The following is an 18,017-nucleotide window of genomic DNA, read 5'->3' on the forward strand; positions in this document are numbered from 1 at the left end:
TCTCCCTCTTTTGCTGTATTGCTAACAATAAGGGTTCTAATACAACATCAAATAACAAAGGAGATAAAGGACAACCTTGTCTAACTCCCCTCTGCAATTGAAAACCATCAGATATCTTATTATTAATATTTAGTCTTGCAATCGGGAAGCTATACAATGTTTTTACCATTTGTATAAATCCAGAACCTATACCAAACCATTCTAAAGCCTGATACATAAAATTCCATTCTACTCTATCAAATGCTTTTTCAGCATCTAATGAAACTGTAAAAGCCGGTTCATCCATTTTTTTTGATAAGTTTAACATGTGAAACAATAGTCTAGAGTTATTAGAGGAATGTCTTTTAGCAACGAAACCCGTTTGATGCATATCTATAATATGTGGGAGAGCTTTGGCTAATCTCAAAGCCAAAATTTTCGCCAAAAGTTTATTATCAACATTTATCAAAGATATAGGCCTGTAGTTTGAAACCAAAGTAGGATCTTTATTTGGCTTAGGCAAAACAATTATTATTGATTCAGCCATAGTACCTTTAATATTACCTTTTATAAGTTGTGTCTGATATAAATTTAGTAAATGTGGGGAAAGGATATTTTGAAATGTTTTATAAAATTCTACTGTATAACCATCACCACCTGGAGCGGATCCAACTCTAAGAGATCTCAATGCTGTTTCTAATTCTTTTAATGATATAGGTTCATCTAAACTCCGTTTTATATGATCAGGAACCTTAGGTCCATTAATTAAATCTAAAAAAATTTTTCCATCTTTTTGTCTCTCAAAATAAGGCTCAGAAGAATACAGGTCCTTATAAAATTTTAAAAATTGTTTTAATATTATATTTGTTTGATTTGTTATTATACCATTTTCGTCTTTTATTCCATTAATATTAGTTCTTCTTTTTTTTGCTTTAAGATAATTTGCCAATAATCTTCCCGCCTTATTAGAATTTCCATAATACACTGTTTGCTTGGAAAACAAATCTCTTCTTATCATTTTTGAAGTTAATTCATTATATTTACCTTTTGCTTTCAAAAGAGCTTGCAAAATTTCATTTTCCCATTTACTTACCAATTTAGCTTCTAATAATTTTATTTCTTTTTCTAATTCTATATATTGTATTTTAATCTGTTTCCTAATAAAAGCTGAATATGATATAATATTACCCCTCATAGTTGCTTTAAATGCATCCCATACATTTTCTATAGATGTATCTTCCACTAAATTTATTTGAAAGAAATCGTTAATTTGTGTTTTAAAATTTTCCAAAAATTTGTCATCCACAAGCAATGCATTATCAAATCTCCAAAGAGGTCTACCATTCTCTAATTGATCTAATTGTAATTCTATCCATACTCCCGCATGATCCGAAATAATAATAGGATCTATGGAAGCTTTAATCACCTGTTGCACTTTATTTGTTGAAACAAAAATATAATCTATTCTTGAAAATGATTTATGAACCTGTGAACAAAATGAAAATTCCTGATCATTAAAATGAAGAATACGCCATATATCTTTCAAATCACATGACTGAACCAAATTATCTAAACCTAAAGATTTAATACTTTTACCTGGTTTTTTATCCAATAATGGATCCATTACAGCATTAAAATCTCCAGCCACTACTAAATTAGAAGCAGCCAGTGGTAATAACATATTCTGTAATTTTTTAAAAAATTCTGATTGATTCGAATTAGGGGCATATATATTAAACAACGTCAGGGCATCATTTCCCATACCTATATCAATATGTATCCATCTTCCATGTGGATCTGAATTTTTTACCTTAATCTTGGCCATACATTTTTTATTTATAAGAATTGCTACCCCTGCTTTTTTACCCTCTGCTGGAGCAAAAAAACATTCTTTTACCCACCCACCCGATAGTTTCTGTGATTCCTTTATACTAAGATGGGTCTCCTGCAGACAGTAAATATCCGCATTTTGCTTTTTTAAAAATGTCAATACTTTTTTCCTTTTGATTACGTGATTCAGGCCATTGACATTAATAGAATATATCTTAAAAGACATTATACATTTTAATACTTCTCATTATAATCTTCTTCTCCTCTTCTTTCATATTTAGAATCCAAAATATGTTTTTCACGACACACATTTTTACCCCTAAAGTATCTAATCCCTTGTTTATTTTTCCCTTAATCATTCTAGTAGATACTCTCATTTTCCCTCCCTTTCCCACCCAATATAATGGCTGCTTAAGGCTACACATTGGAACTGTAACCCGAACATTCTCCTCCCCCCTAGGCAATTAATATTCAATCAAATTCCCCTTCTATCTATCTATATTAATCTTTAATTTCTTTAGTCATTTTTCCATATCTTTTCATTAATGTATCTTTATCCATTTAACAGTTTTTAGTTTATATTTCCTTAGTATTATTTTTACATCATAAAATTTTATCTTAAACATATATTTAGTATTTTATCAATGTTTTTCTTATATCTTGCTCTTTCTTTCTTATAAATTTTTATTGTCTTTTCTTTGTTTCATTTTTCTTTTCTTCAGATATTTCAATATTTCATACTTTTATAATTTTTCATAAAGTCATCAAAACCCATCTTAATGTTTTATGTTAAAATATCATAGGTTCTGGTTTAGCAAGAAAAGCTTTTAATTTTTCTGGATCCTCGAAATACAGGGATTTATCTCCAGATGATACTCTCATTTTTGCCGGATAATATAGACCGTATTTAAAACCTTTTTCTTTTAGCTGAGGTCTCATGTCTAATAGTCTCTTTCTTTTATTTGCTGTGTTTTTAGCAAAGTCCGGCAAAAACCATATTCTGGATCCTTTATAATTTAGATTTTTGTCTTTCTTTGCAGCATTTAATATTTCTAATGCTTGTTGGTATCTAAGCATTTTGAAAATTAGCGGTCTTGGCCTGCCTTTGTTTTCTACATTTTTAACTGGGATTCTATGCGCCCTTTCTATTTCAAGTGGTTGTTTCAAGTCCAGTTGTAATATTTTTGGAATTAAATTTTCAAGAAAAAGGATAGCATTTTTTCCTTCTAAATTTTCTTGTATTCCAAAAAGTTTAATGTTTTTCCTTCTTCCTCTATTCTCATAGTCTTCCAGTTGATCTTTCAATTTATTCAATTCCAGGCTGTCATTTTTGCATCTATTTGATTCACTTTCCAAAACCTCCATTTTTGATTCTAATTCAGTTGTTCTTTTGTTATTAACTTCCATTTGTCTGTGGATGTTTAATATTTCTTCCTTCATTTCAGACATATTGGTTACAGTTTCCTTAAGCATTTGTTTAATTTGTCTTAGTTCTTCCATAACTTCTGCTTTACTCAATATGTCAGGTTCTTCAACAGGAAGTGGGATCTTGCTTGGTGTTATTTGATCTTGTTTCTGTCTTTTTGCAGACGTACCAGCCTCATTTTTGTTTTGTCTGGTACTTGCCATATTTTTGAGTCTATTTTTATATTTTTATAGATTTTATCTTCTCCAAATTCTTTATGTTCAGTAATTTTTCTGTTCACCACAGTATACAATATCCCACCTTCAATGCTATATTGTTGAGGGAATAGCAAACTTTTTTTTTTTTTTTTTTTTTTGGATCCCTTCCTTCAGGGTTCCTGTCTAATTTCGTTGGAGGGTAGTTTCTATTAGTTGAATTTTCAGTAGTTTTTCCCTTCTTTCTCCTTCTCTTCCAATGTCACACAGTACAAAGTCAGGTTTTTTTTACCCTTAATGTTTCTCTCCAAAACCATCAGGGGAGGGCTATTTCAAATTGCCTCAATTTCAGCCCTTCATCAAAACCAGTTCAAATTGAGGAAGTCTATATTTTTTTTTTTTTTTTTTTTTTTATCGGTTAATTCAATGTCACCGTGGTCTTCAAGCCTCTTTTTAATTTTTATTCATATCAGCTCGTCAGTGAATCTCAGCCCTCATCACCGTATCTCTTCAGTACTGAGATAAACAAGCGCTCTTCCTTTCTCAGTACCTTACTTTAGTTTTAGCAAGGCTTAGTTTCAGGCTGGTTATAATCACGCTGTGAGTTTTTTGATTATTTATGACTCATTACTCCAGCTTAAGAAAATGTGTCAAAAAACCGGTAAAAGAGAAACAGACCTTTTGTATTGGCTCTCCTCCTTCAGGTCATTTAATTTCAAATCTTAATACCGCTTCGTTTCAGCTTTTTTTCTTTACAGTTGTTTTTAATATGTTTCAGTATAACCGGCTCTTTTTTTTTTCTTTCCCTTTCCTTAAGCGTCAAGGTTTTGTTTTAACACCGGAGGGGGAGGGCTACATATGTCCGCTGACACTCGATAGCCGTTTCAAACTGTCATTTTTCATCATTAGCCCTCAACCGAAGTCTCTCACCATCCATTTCAATGTTCAATAGTCTTTCTCCACAACTTTTTCCACTTTCAGCGTCACTCTTTACAATAGAAGATGAAAACCGACGAAAGAGTTTTTTAATTCACAGGGCTCCGTCTTAGCACCGTCAGGAGAGGGCTACTTCTAACCGCCACAACTCCAGAATTGATCGGCACCAGTCTCCCCACTAAACCAGTCCTCTCCTCTCTTTTCTTTCACCATTGACCGGTTCAACCGCCAAGCAGCCCACACTAGCACAGATACAAGCCGGCAACAAGAAAAAAAAATCGCGGTCTTACTTGTTATCAGATCTTACTCAGTGCCGGTAGGAGAAAATATTATCAAATTTTCTCTGTTGTTAAATATCTATAAGTTTTATCGATCAGTATTATAATTTCTTTCAAATTTCAATTTGAAGGGGAGAATTATTAATCTTTGTTGCCTAGCTTGGAGGAGCGTCGTGATCACACGTCCATTTGTGTGCGATAAGCCACGCCCCTCCGCCCCGTTGGGATTAAAACAGTGCAGACATTTCAAAAAGATAAGTGCTTTTGTTTTAAATATATGCACTATCTGCTATAATTCTCGTGATATTTGATGTCAAAAAAAGATGTTATTACATCTGGTTTAAAAATATTATTTAATAATTTATTGAAAGAAAATTAAAAAAGTTGATAAAATAATTAAAAAATAAAATAATTAAAAAACTTAGTACGTATAGTACATGCCATTTGCCAGTGATTGAGACTCTGACCGAAACTAGTATCTAGCAATGGTTGCCTGAATACTCGGTCTCTGAGGCATGGCATAAACAGACCTGCTGGTCTTCAATAGTGTGTTTAAGGAAGTGATTTTGTATCTTCATCTTTTTTTAAAACCCTCTTTTTTTTCAGCAGCCTGACCCTTATAACAGGAACAGAAGAATTTTATGCCATTTTACCAGCGCAAAGAGCCAGTGGACGAACTGCCCCCCATCCTCCTCACTTACTAGTATGATGCTAGTTTTAAATGAAGATGTCTCATTGATATTTTGGATTTATAGGTAATAAAACAGATTTTCTTTGGATTTGCTGGTCTGACCTCATCCCTCTTGTCTTTCCAGATATGAAACAACGTCAAGTGATGATTCCAGTTCCGATAGTTCCTCAACAGAATCTGATGATGAGTGTGAGGTAAACGAGTCTGGTAATGTGGACACCGATGAGACCTCCCCTGGATCCTTGAAAGAGCAAGGAATTCAGATCGGTGATGCTGAATCTGTCTCAGAGGAAGTGCTATTGCAAGCTGAAGAGAACGAGCCAGAGAAGGTGGAAATCAGAGAGAGGTGCCATTCATCTGCTTTTGCTTGTCTTACCTTTATTTAGTGTTCTGCAGGGGATACAAATAAGTTTGCCCTTCAGGTGAAAAAAGAGAAGGTCTGTCAAAAGCATTGATCCTTTTGCCAGGAAGAACAAATCTATTTTGGTACAAGTAGTATGCATTCCCACCAGGGCCAAGAATAGCAATTAACATTCCTTCAAACTACAGGCTTTCATATATCTGTTTTTATAAAAACACCATAAAAATCCCTGATCAAGCATTCTGGCGGTGTCACATAGCAAGGGGAAATGTGCTATCAGAATAGTCAGATAGTCTTTCATTAGTTTCTCAGTGGACAGGAGCATCAGAGCTTCACTGGAGTTAAGAAGCTGCTGCATTTATATGGCTGGCAATATAAGTTCAGTTCTATAATATAGGCATCTACATTTATGTGGTCATCGTGCATGTAAAAGTCTAGAATGCTAGCCATATAACTGCTAGCAGGGCACCTAAGTGCTATTCTGCAAATACCTACTCAATTTATATAGCCCATATTTGCAAATGGTATATAAACATGGATGGAATTCCCTCGTAACGCACATAATTTACAGTATACTATAATTTATCCAAGGATAAGTAGGCAGCATATTCTCCCATGTGGGTGATGTTATCCACGGAACCCCGGCATGGACAGTCAAAAGTGTACTGTCACTTTAAAACTTAAGAACGCCCATACCGCATGTGTGCTGGTGTTTTCCCTCCCGATGTCGGCTCATGGGACCATCAGTTCTCAGTTTTCTTAGAAGCTGAGAAGCTGTTTCTTCAAATTTTTCTCAGCGTGTCAAGCTAAATTTTGTTTTGGTGCCTTTCCTAAAAGATGAGATTGAGATGGCTTGGGGAAATCCACTGCTTATTCCTAGGATAAGCAGCATAAAATCTGTTTTACTTCTTGGGATCTAGCTAGGTATTTGGGACCTGGTTTGGCCACCATTTGAAACAGGATACTGGGCTTGATGGACCTTCAGTCTGTCCCAACTTATGTTCTTAGGTTCTTAAGTTAAATCTAAGCAGTTTACAATTTAAATACAAAGGAGGGAATATTAAAACAATGAAAAAATGAAAAATATATATATTAAAACACACCAACAACACAAAATCAACAGATACAAAGAGACTAGAAGGTAAGGAAAGATTACAATATATATCGGGGATAGGGCTACCAGATATCAAGATTTACCCAGACATGTTCTCTTTTTAGAAGATTGTCCAGGAGTCCAGACAGCTTTTCAAAACCCGGCACTTTGTATGGGTTTAGAAAAGCTTTGAGCTCTGGGCCGCATCAGGAGGGCATCTGCGCACACATGGATGCAACACGGTGACATCGTACACGTGCATGTGACATCACTGCATCGCATTCGTGCATGCGAGATACCCTCCAGACGTGGCCCAAAGAGACATTTGTGTTGGATAAGGGTTGGGGGACGGAACGAAGCAGGGATGTGGGCGGAACAGGGTAGAGCTGTGAGTCCTCTTTTTGCCCAGCAAAAATCTGGTAACCCTAATAAGGGAGAAATGAAGATAAATAGGTAGGTATGGGGTGGGGGGATGGAAGCTCCAGCCAGGCAGTGCACTTGGTAGCGTCCATGGATGACGTCACCCACATGTGAGAATATATGCCTCGGAGAAATTTCTATGTATAAGCACACATTTTACGTTCAGTGTTCCTGCATCTTACCTAAAGCATTTTTGTTTTGTTTACCTAGATACGAGTTGAGTGAAAAGATGGTGTCTGCATGCAGTTTCCTAAAAGACAACATAGACGATTCTAAATCTCTGTCCAGCAAAGATGTGGTACGTCTAACTCTATTTATTTATTTCGATTTCTATCCCGTTCTCCCAGAAGCTCAGAATGGGTTACAAGTAGACATTCACAATTGTTTGAAAACAGACTAGTCATGACAACAAATAGGTTACAGTAGACAATAACGGAGCTTATTCTAGAGACCAGACTAATCTAATCTAATCTTAGGCTTGGCTTTATATACCAAGTCATCATTCTAAGAAAGCTCGACTCGGTTTACAATAGTTAACTCAACAAATAAAAAACATAAGAAATAAAAGCTAAATTTCAGGAAGATTAATTTCCAAAGTGTTTCACAAATGAAGGGCTCCTTTTACGAAGCTGTGTTAGTGGCTTTAGTGCGCACGACTTTTAATCACGCGCTATTCCCGCGCTAGCCGAAAAACTACCGCCTGCTCAAGAGAAGGCGGTAGCGGCTAGCGCATTTGGCAGTTTAGCGCGTGTTAAACCGCTAACGCGCCTTTATAAAAATGTTTTTTAAAGATTTATGAAAAAAATTGAAGTGAATCAGAACTCCTTAAAAGAAACGGAAAATCACTTCAAAGTTGAGAAAACTTAAAAAATCAAAGATTGACTAAAAATCTTGACTCCTTTAATCCCTTTTCTGGAAGGAAGAGATAATTTAAATTGTTGATTGTCTCTTGCAAAAGAGAATCTCTAAACATTCCAAGATAAATGAAGGAGAGGAGTAAAGATACCATATAGGATTTTAAAAGCAACACAAACGCGTTTAAATTGAACTGTAAAATAAACCAGGAGCCAATGAAGATTCTGAAGCAATGGAGTCACATGGTCAAATTTTCGTTTCCCCAAAATCAGTTTCACAGCAGTATTCTGAATCAGTTGCAATCTGTAAAGACAAGTTGTACAAGGTGAGGGGATGGAGTAAGCTGTTTTCCATTTGACTGATTTTCTGACTCTGCAGTTTCCTCCTGCTTTAGGCTTTCCAGCTCAGTGAGATCCCACCTTTCCTTGAGTCAGTGTCATGAGCCTTCACTTTCAGCTGCTTGAGGGGGTTCATCTGTTTTATTTTCCCACCCTCACTTCACTCCCCTATCATCCCCCCCCACCTCCAATACTTTTACTCTTATTTCCACAACATCGCCAACTCTAAGGGACAGATGCACAAAGCCCACTGTGCTGGCAATGTTTCAATTTGGACTGGTTTTATCCAGTCTAAATGAAATGTTGTTCTGAAACTAATGCACAGAGGCTTTTGGCCACTGCTTTACCATGCACAGAAAGCACTGACCAAAAGTCCCAAGCTAATGAGTTTGTTAGTATTAAAACGAGCTCATTAGCAGACTCTGTGCAATAATGGGCTGCACAAAACCCTTGTAAAACTAGCGACAGCTCAGAACTGTTGGTGGTTAACCCCCCCCCCCCCCCCCCCCCCCCCCCCGCTTTTATTTTCCTGCTTGGGTCAGGCACTGACAGGAAAGTCAAAGTACAACCCCAAAACTCCAACCAAAATTACAAATTCCTGGTGGTCCAGTGAACCCCCAATCCTAATCACCCAGCCAAAATGAAAAAATTCCTGGTGGTCCAGTGGACACAGCCTAACCCTGATCCCTGCAGGGCAGACTCCAACTCAACAGCCCTACCCCCCAGGCCATATGGATCAGGGGCCCCAAACTAAAGAACTGATTCAAACCCCACCCCACCCCGGTACTTTTCCTAGCGGCAGGAGGATACCTACTTCCTCCTGCCTCTTCAAAATGTTTTTCTCCTTATATGATGCTTAGGCCCCTCACAATACATCCAAGGATGCAGGGGCAGTGTGCTGCCATTTTGAAGAGGTGGGCCCTGAGGCAGGAAGATGTAGGCATCCCTTCTACCACTAGGTATCTGGGGGTAGGGCTATTGAGTTGGAGTCAGATCCACTGGACCACCAGGTATTTTTTTTTCTTTTTGACTGGGGGGGGAGGATCAGGGTCAAAGTTGGGTCAGGTTGGATTGCATCAGCATCGGTCCAGGCGGAATCCACTGGACCACCAGAATTTTTTTTTTTTAAGGTAAGTTGAGGTCGGGGGTTTCCTGGACATACCTACAAGTTGTACCTAGCACCTAGCTCTTGTAGGCATGTCCCAGGAAGTTCTGACCCTATTAGCAACCAATGCTCAACGCTAACAGCACGCATATAATTTACTTGCTGTTAAGTGTTGAGTTTTGGTTGCTAAAAAAAAAACAGTGCTTCTCCAGCACTGTAGAGGAACAGCACCGGAATATTGTGCATCTAGTCCTAAGTGGCCTAATTAAAAGCCAGCTACCTTGAAGAAAGTTTGCACAAATCTTCTGCATGACAGTGTACATTACTGCCACTGTGTGATATGTGTTTTCCCTATTTTAAAATTTTGAACCCTACAGAAAGGAGCATTGTTAGAAGAAAATAAGGGCACAGCATAGTCTACTGAGGTTTATTGGAATGTAAGAGGCTCTTGTGTGCTCTGTCGTCATCTTCACTGTGGTTCCCTGTACTGTTGCTAACTGTGAAGATTGGTTCTTCTTTCTTTTCGTGTCCTACTGGACTAAAGCACATTCCTGATGTTTCTTAATCACAGTTCCTTGGAGACATTATTACAGGACTTAAAACAAAAATTCTGTGGATCAGCAATGTTTTAGTTGGTGGGATGCTGTTCAACAAATTTTCCCAGGTGACATCACAGAACTAAAGGCTCTGAGGGCCCGATGCGCTAAAGTCGCTGTTAAAATGCTGTGTGCCATTGCAATGCTGGCAAATTTTCCAATTTATAAAAGATGAGCAATGCTCCAAAAACTGTGCATGCAAATGAGGTTCACGGAAATCCCATAAGATCCGTCATTGGAGAGAGAAGGGGCTTCATTTTCACCCCATATTATTTGCCTTGGATTTTGTACCAGGTAGAGAGGGAGGGATTTTTAAGAGGTGGGACCATAGGGGCCTGAGGGACTTTGGACAATTTATTGCTGGGGAGGGAGTTATAGCTTTCGGGGACCTTCAAGAACAGTATCAGTTTGAAGCCGGAGATCTCTTCCCTTATTTATAGGTAAAAAATTATATTTTGACAGGGCTGCTGAGCAAGGAGTATTGAGTAAGTCGGGGTTTGAGAGGGGGATTGGGCAGCCCATTGGCTAGATGGTGTATCTCCAGGCTTTATAACATGCTGCATTCGAAGGAAGGGGGAAAGACTTCTTATATGAGCGCCTGGGAGCAGGATCTAGGGAAGGAGTTGACTGTGGAAGAGTGGGGGGGGGGTTCTTGTGCTGCGTCTTCACCACATAGCTCCTCTCTTATTGGAAAATGATCTTAAGTTTTTAGTGCGCTGGCATGCTACTCCTGTACTAATCAGTAAGATATCCCCAGGGCTTGAGGACAGGTGCTGGAGGGGATGCTCTGATAGAGGCACCTTTTGTCACATGTGGGAGTGCCCGGTCCTTCGGGGGTATTGGGAACAGGTGTTTCACTATGTGAGTAGAATTATCCAGATCCCTGTGCCCATGACAGCGGAAAGGGTGCTACTGGGAGTGGGAATAGAGGGACTGACATCTTCTCAGGCTAAGCTTATGAACCTGGCATTTATAGCTGCTCGGCTGGTAGTGGCTCAACAGTAGCGTAGTCCTAGTGCTCCTACGTTGGGGGATATGAGGGGAACGGTTGGGAGTGGTGTGTGATAAGTACAGGCTATCGGCACTGTTGATACGATGATAGCCGCAATTCATGGATATGTGGGGGGAGGTATATGGAAGTGGAGAAGGAGGACCTGGGGGAGGGATAGGGTGGGGAAGGAGGGATATGTATTGGTATTGTTGGGGTGTATTGCTCATGCCTTTGCTCTCAATGGTCAGGATTTGATCTGAAGTTCAGGAGGGGGTTTTGGGGGGGGAGAGGGCAATTTTTGTGAACTGGGTACTGGTTGCTATATATGGTTTATGGGTGGTTCTTTCAAATGGTTATTATATTATGCCTCTATGCTTGGATGTTTTGTATTTGGTTTGTACCCAATGTTCTATTTGACGTGAGTTGGTTCTTCTTGTCTGCTATTGCTCAAAATAAAGAATTACAAAAAAAAAAAGATCTGTCATTGGAGAAAGTGACTGACACTTGCGCATAGTTCACAGAAAGAGGCATATATGTACGCCTTTGTCAGGAAATGCTACATCGAAGACATGCTTGAGCATCAATCATAGGCGTGCCTTACTGTAGTGCATCATAGACGCACGTCATGAGCAAGTGTCAATGCCCATTTGGGGAGGGGAGGGGCAGAGAACTACCAGCAAACCGTTGGTGCAAATATGAAAATGGAAGATATTCTTTTTTCTACACTTCTTCAGCAGGACATATGTTGTTTCCCCCTCTCATGCAATCGGCAGCCCCAGACCTGCAGGTATACGCTTAACGAGTGCGTATGAGACACGCCTTTAACACATGTGCTTGAGACATGCTTTTAACACTACCAGCATCTCCAGACCTTCCAGTAATTTTGGAGCATTAAAGGTTGGCACTTCATTTCATTCATCACCCAGCAATGTCTGGGCATCGCCCGGAATGTACATTTTAATATTAATGAAGTCACTGGAATACATTTCCATTGTATGCTCAGAGGCTGCAAGAAGGCATGGAAAGATCTCGAAAGCTGTTTTGTTCATCAGAAGCTAAAATGCATGCATGTTAAGCCAGTTTAAACTGGTGTAGCCTCAAACATTAAAGGCACAGTAAGTAGAACATCGGGCCCTGAGGGGCAGATTCCCGTAAAGGATGTCTTAACTTTAGGCATCCACAGTGTGGACGACCACCGACTTAGGTGTCCAAATAAAGTGGATAATAAGCCCAATTAATGACTTTAACGAGCAATAATTGAAAGCTAGACATCCAAAGATTGGACGTGATTCACAAAATAGGCGTCCACAATTTCATGGACGCCCATCAGAAAAAGCGGCGCCTAATGAGATAGGTGTGGGCATGGTTTCTATATAGGCGTCCATTTACAGAATCGCATGCTGCTCAGCATCCTAGCGCATCTATTTAACGCCTAAAATGTAGGCGTGCAAAAGTAGGTCTCTTTTGAGTGTGAGTTGGGTGCTAGGTAAGCACAAGTTAGGTGGATGCGACTTAGGCGTGCTGGAGGTATCCGCATATAGAACAGGGCTTCTATTTTGGGGGGGTATGGAGGACTCCAGTTTGATATTAAGGTCAAAAGATGTTTAATAATGCATTACTTAAGCAAAGCACATGAAAAAAATATATATTGCATACTAATCCTATTTTTTGGAGTAAAGAAGACTCCTCTTTGTTAATAGAGAAAGATGTTTAATAATGCATTACTCAAGCAAAGCACATGAAATATATATACCACTAGTCTTTAAGCCCGTTAAATTAACGGGTGCTAGAATAGATGTCTGTCTGTCTGTCTTTCTTTCTCTCTCTCTCCTTGGCTAGTGTTTGTCTGAGGGGGGAGGTTTCTTTCTCTCTCTCTCTCTCTCTCTCTCTCTCTCTCTCTCTCTCTCTCCTTAGATGCTGGCTGGCTGTTTGTCTCCTTGGCCCCCTGTTTGTTTGTCATTCTTTCTTTCTCTCTCCTTGGCCGCTGGCTGTCTGTCTTTTTTTTCTTTGTGTCTCTCTCCGTGCATGCTGTCTGTCTGTGTTTATTCTATCTGTCTCTCTGGTCTCCTGTCTGTTTGTCTCTCTTTATGTCTGTCTCTCTCCCTGGCCCCCTGCCTTTCTTTCTGTATGTCTCTCTGTCTTTCTCCCTGGCCCCCCTGCCTACTTGTATTTATCTGTTGTCTCTCTGGCCCCCTGTCTGTTTGTCTTTCTTTATGTCTGTCTCTCTCCCTGGCCCCCTGTCTTTCTTTCTGTATGTCTCTCTGTCTTTCTCCCTGGCCCCCTGCCTACCTGTATTTATCTGTTGTTCCATGTCTGACTGTCTCTCCGTGGCCCCCTTCTGTCTCCCTACCCCTTCCCGAAAGCAAGCCCGTTACATTAACGGGCGCTAGAATATGTCTGTCTTTCTTTCTGTCTCTCTCCCTCCCGCTGTCTGTCTTTCTATCTGTCTCTCTCCCTGTCCCCTATGCAGCAGCATTTCTCTCCCCCCCCCACTTCCCTGTGTGCAGCATTCCTTCCCCCTCCATGTGCAGCAGCATTTCCCTCCGCAACTTAAGTGCAAAAGTCTTCCCCTATAATCAGGGCTGCCATTAATCTACAGGGTTTTGGCCGGGAGAGGGAAGAAACGCATGCACGTGTACCTGTTGCCAGCTCCACAGCTTTACCATCCTACAACCCAGACACAAACACTTCCACCAAGCCCCACAATCCATTGTCTTCCGCAGCCTGAAGGAGAGGGGCGGGAGTGGAGAGGAGCCACGGCTTGGAGGCGTACCGGAAAGCGCAGCAGCAATGGGTTGACAGTCAAACTTTATTGAAGAACCCTATAGCTAATTTTTTTGATCTTTTTCCATCTCTTCCTTTCTTTCTTTTCCAGTCAGTTTGCCTTTGGATCTTCCTCAGTTCCTGCCTTGGTCTCCCTCTCAGCATGTACCACTTACCTCTCCCCTTTCTGCTGTCTCCCTCCACATAGCTTCTGCATCGGCTCCCTATTTATTCTTGGCACATAATTAATCCTTAAGAAGCAGACGGCCTGGTGGGATAAGACAGCAAGACAGGCTTGTTGCTCAGGCACCACCTGCATGGCTGTTTTGCTGCCTCGAGTATTAAAAAGCGCACTCGAAAGGATAAATACAAAGTTACAGACCCGTAGGGCACTGGGGGCTAGGGAGAAAGCAAAAGAGATGGCAAGGGCACAGCCGGAAATGGAAAAACGGCACTACCATTTGAAGTTTATTTTTAAAGTTGCCACCGCAGCTCCTCTCACGATCGCTGCCTGCGTCGGAAGCCTTCTCCGACGCAGGTGCGGCTCATGAAAGGAGCCGCAGCGACTTTAAACTTTTAAAATAAACTTCAAATGGTAGTGCCGTTTTTCGTTGATGGAGGTCTGCGCAAGCAGGGAGGCGGTGTGGGGCCGTTTATTTTTAATTTTGAAGGTGGCGCGAGCTGGAGCAAGTCCGTCCTGGGCCCGCGTCTGCCCTCCGCCAACAGCCGGTTCCCTCGAAGCCTTCCTCCTGCCGCCGGTGACCGCCGGGGCCTGGGTGCGGCGGGGAAGGATCTGTAGCGTGGATTAAAAATTCAGTTTTTCAGGTAATTGCAAGTGTTCCCGATCCCCTTCTAACAACTTCATTTTTTAGTTCAAAGCCGACGCCGCAGCTCCTCTCTCGATCCCCGCCTGGTGCAGTTCGAGAGAGGAGCCGTGGCAACGGCTTGAGCATAAGCCCGATCTGACTTGGGTATATCTTGAGGACTGAGTGAGAACCCTGCACAATGTAGCTTCATGGTGTGTTCCCTAGTCTTTGCGCATTATGAAAAAGTGAGCAGTCGAGTCACATTTAGCCATTTTCCCCCATTCATTATTTCATAGCCCGATGCGTGGTAAGCACGCATGCGCACTCTTGTGGCCACATCGCAACGGATCAGGGAACACGGCTTTAGAGTGCGCATGCGCGCTTACCATTTTATTATTATAGATGTTTCCCCGAAAATAAGACCTACCCTGAAAATAAGCCCCCCCCCCTCCCGGCTGACCCTTCCATCCGAACCCCGCCGACTGCGAGACTGATATACCTTCTTGCAAACGGCAGTGTCAGCAGCAATGTAGACAGGCTGCTTCGTGGCCTTCTCCCGCTGAGGCATTCCTCTGCCGCATCACTGATGATGTCATCAGCAACACGGCACATGGTGGGAGAAGGCCATGAAGCAACCTGTCTAGATTGCTGTCGACACTGCCATTTGCAATAAGGTATTTCAGATGGGAGGGAGAGATGAGTCAGCAGGGGGGGGATGGGAGGGAGGGATACCAGTGTGTATATTTGAGAAAAAAAGGCACAAGGGGATGATTGAATACCTCTGATATAAATGCACAAGAGTGAGGCATCCTTCAGTGAAAAGGAAGTTCTGGAATGAGGGGCATTAGAATAAGGTGAAAGGGGAGAGACTCAGGAGTAAATTGGATACCATGTTTCCCCAAAAATAAGACCTAGTGCATTTTTGGGGCCCAAAATTAATACAAGACCGTGTCTTATTCTCAGGGAAAAACAGTAGCATACTAAACCTCATTCCCAAAAGGCTATGAAAATAAGAAGAGAATCCCTACTCACAATGGCTGTGGTTCAGAGCAAGTGGACATGTCTGATGCACAATCTAGACATCATTGTAATATAATCAATATGCACCTAGATGGCAGAATGTCACTAAAAAATAATAGGAACCCCTGCCTAAATGAAAGCTCCTGTAGCTCATTAGTTAAAGACACTTCTTCCATCTTCCACAGGTCATGAGTTCAAATCCACACAAAGAGAGGCAAAGGCAATAACCTCCAACCCATCCCACACTTGACCCAAGGTACGAAGCTGTCTCTGCAGCCGCCTATTGCCTGAAGTTGGTGTCTGTCACCGGGGCACTGGCAGCCTGGATGACTTCCTGGGAGGCCAGGCACCGGCCTCCGGTGTTACTCGAAGCTCCTCAAACTGCTCTTTAGCCTCCTCCAGGATACGGACCTGCCACAGTTACCCTTCATAATAGTATGCCAATGCGAAGGGATGCTGCCACTTATAGCGGATGTTCTTTTCTCATAGCAACAAAGTGAGTGGGCGCAAGTCTTTCCGGCATTTCAAAGTAAGGGAGGCGATATCTTGATAGACTTTCATCTCATAAGTATCCCACTGTATCGAGCCATATGCCCAGGCCCAATGCAACACTTTTTCCTTCAGCTTATAGTCACAAAAACATGCGACTATATCAGGAGCCAAGTTAGCTTTAGGGCTATCCAAAGCACAATGCGCTCTTTCCAAATGCACAGGAAGTGAAGAGTCAGTCACTTCCGGGTCCTGAAAAATAGATTGTACCAATTTCACCACCATCTCCTCAGCATTGGAATAATCTGGGGACTCAGGAAGGCCTCTAAATCGCAAATTGCGCTGACGACATCTGTTTTCTAAATCTTCGACCTTGTCGGTCAGCTGCAGCAGAGACTGCTGACAATCTTTGATGCCCTGATCACAGCCAGCTATGGATTCCGCCTGCTCCTCCATGCACGTCTCAGTCTCTGTGACCTGATGTTCCAGTGCCACTATGTCCCATCTCAGATCCGCCGCAAGTGTGGTTAAATCCACACAGACCGCCTTGAGGTCTGTTTTAAGCTCCGCCATCTAGTTTCTCAATTTGGTAAAGGGACTCAATTCCCCCTCGTGCTCAGCTCTTGCTATCTCATCAGGAGGAGCTGAAGATTTCTCACTCCCAGACGGGGCCTTTCCCCCCGCAGACCCCTCACCTTGCTTCATAGGGATCTGCTTCAGAAAAACAAACTCTAAGGCTGGCGTTCCACAATTTTGACGCCATCGCTCTATCAACCACCTCACCAAATAAAATAAGCAGTTAAATCCTATTTTCGGCTGTCGGGAGGTGCTTTCTTTTTATGATTGTACTGCGGGGCATGCGGAGCAAAAAGATCAGGTGTCCATATTGGGTGCTGACGTCACTTCCTCCCCATTATTAAACATGTTTTGACCTTAATATCAAACTGAAGTTCTCTATACCCCCCCCCCCCCAAAATAGAAGCCCCATTCACCTTTATGCGGACTCCTCCGGCACACCTAAGTAACACCTAAATCGTGGCCACCTAAGTCGCACACAGCTAATGCCCAAAAGTAGACCTGGTTTTTGCAAAGGATCCTCTTTACACCAAAAAATAGAAGATTTAGTATGCAATAATTTTTTTTCAAGTTCTGTGATTGAGGAACACAGAGGCCAAAAGAGGGGTGTTGTTTTTTTTTTTTTTAGAAAACAGCAGAGGAACTAGACAAATGTTGAAGGTAGATGTTTGATATTTATCCTAGAAAATGACTGTTTGTGAATCAAGAGGATATAAGCTTGGCTTTGGAACTGACATGTGGTTTAATGGCTGAATGTGTGGTGCAGTGGTTAGAGCTACAGCCTTAGCACTCTGAGGTTGTTTGTTCAAATCTCCCACTGCTCCTTGTGACCCTGGGCAACCAGAACAGAAGAGAAATATGATAAAGGAGCCAAATGTAAATACCACATAGGATATAAATGGTATGTTAATAATTAAAAGATAATAAATAGTGGTGCCAGCATTTTACTGCATACAATTTTAATGTAAAAAACCAGCATAAAATCACTGTTCTAATGACGTCATAACGCTAACATACGATAACGTTGTAGACGTTATTAGGATGTCTATGCAACGGCTGAAAGGCGATTCTGCAAAGGGCGTCGCTGAGTGCAATTCTGTATAGTGTGTCTAAGCATTATAGAATCGTGCTCAGCATTGTGCTCCTGGATGTCTAAATGACGCCTAATTTTTAGACATCCTTTACAGAATCTGGCCCTATAGATCTACAGGTCTGAGAGGAAAAAAAGATCTTATGTGTAGTAAATTGCACCAGGCCTACAAGATCAAAT

The 18,017-nt window shown here is 41.2% G+C and overlaps 1 protein-coding gene across 11 annotated transcripts in view; it reads left to right on the forward strand.

Annotated features, from left to right (window-relative positions):
* The window catches only part of KANK1 (KN motif and ankyrin repeat domains 1), a 384,339-nt gene that overhangs the window by 344,831 nt on the left and 21,491 nt on the right, over positions 1-18,017 (forward strand). For all 11 annotated transcript variants that reach the window (XM_033925068.1, XM_033925087.1, XM_033925124.1 and 8 more), the window contains 2 exons: positions 5,459-5,680; positions 7,419-7,506. In XM_033925068.1, coding sequence (XP_033780959.1) covers positions 5,459-5,680; positions 7,419-7,506 — 310 coding nt within the window. The remainder of the gene's footprint in view (positions 1-5,458; positions 5,681-7,418; positions 7,507-18,017) is intronic.

The sequence above is a fragment of the Geotrypetes seraphini genome, chromosome 1, assembly GCF_902459505.1.
Source record: "Geotrypetes seraphini chromosome 1, aGeoSer1.1, whole genome shotgun sequence".
In the NCBI taxonomy this organism is placed as follows: domain Eukaryota; kingdom Metazoa; phylum Chordata; class Amphibia; order Gymnophiona; family Dermophiidae; genus Geotrypetes; species Geotrypetes seraphini.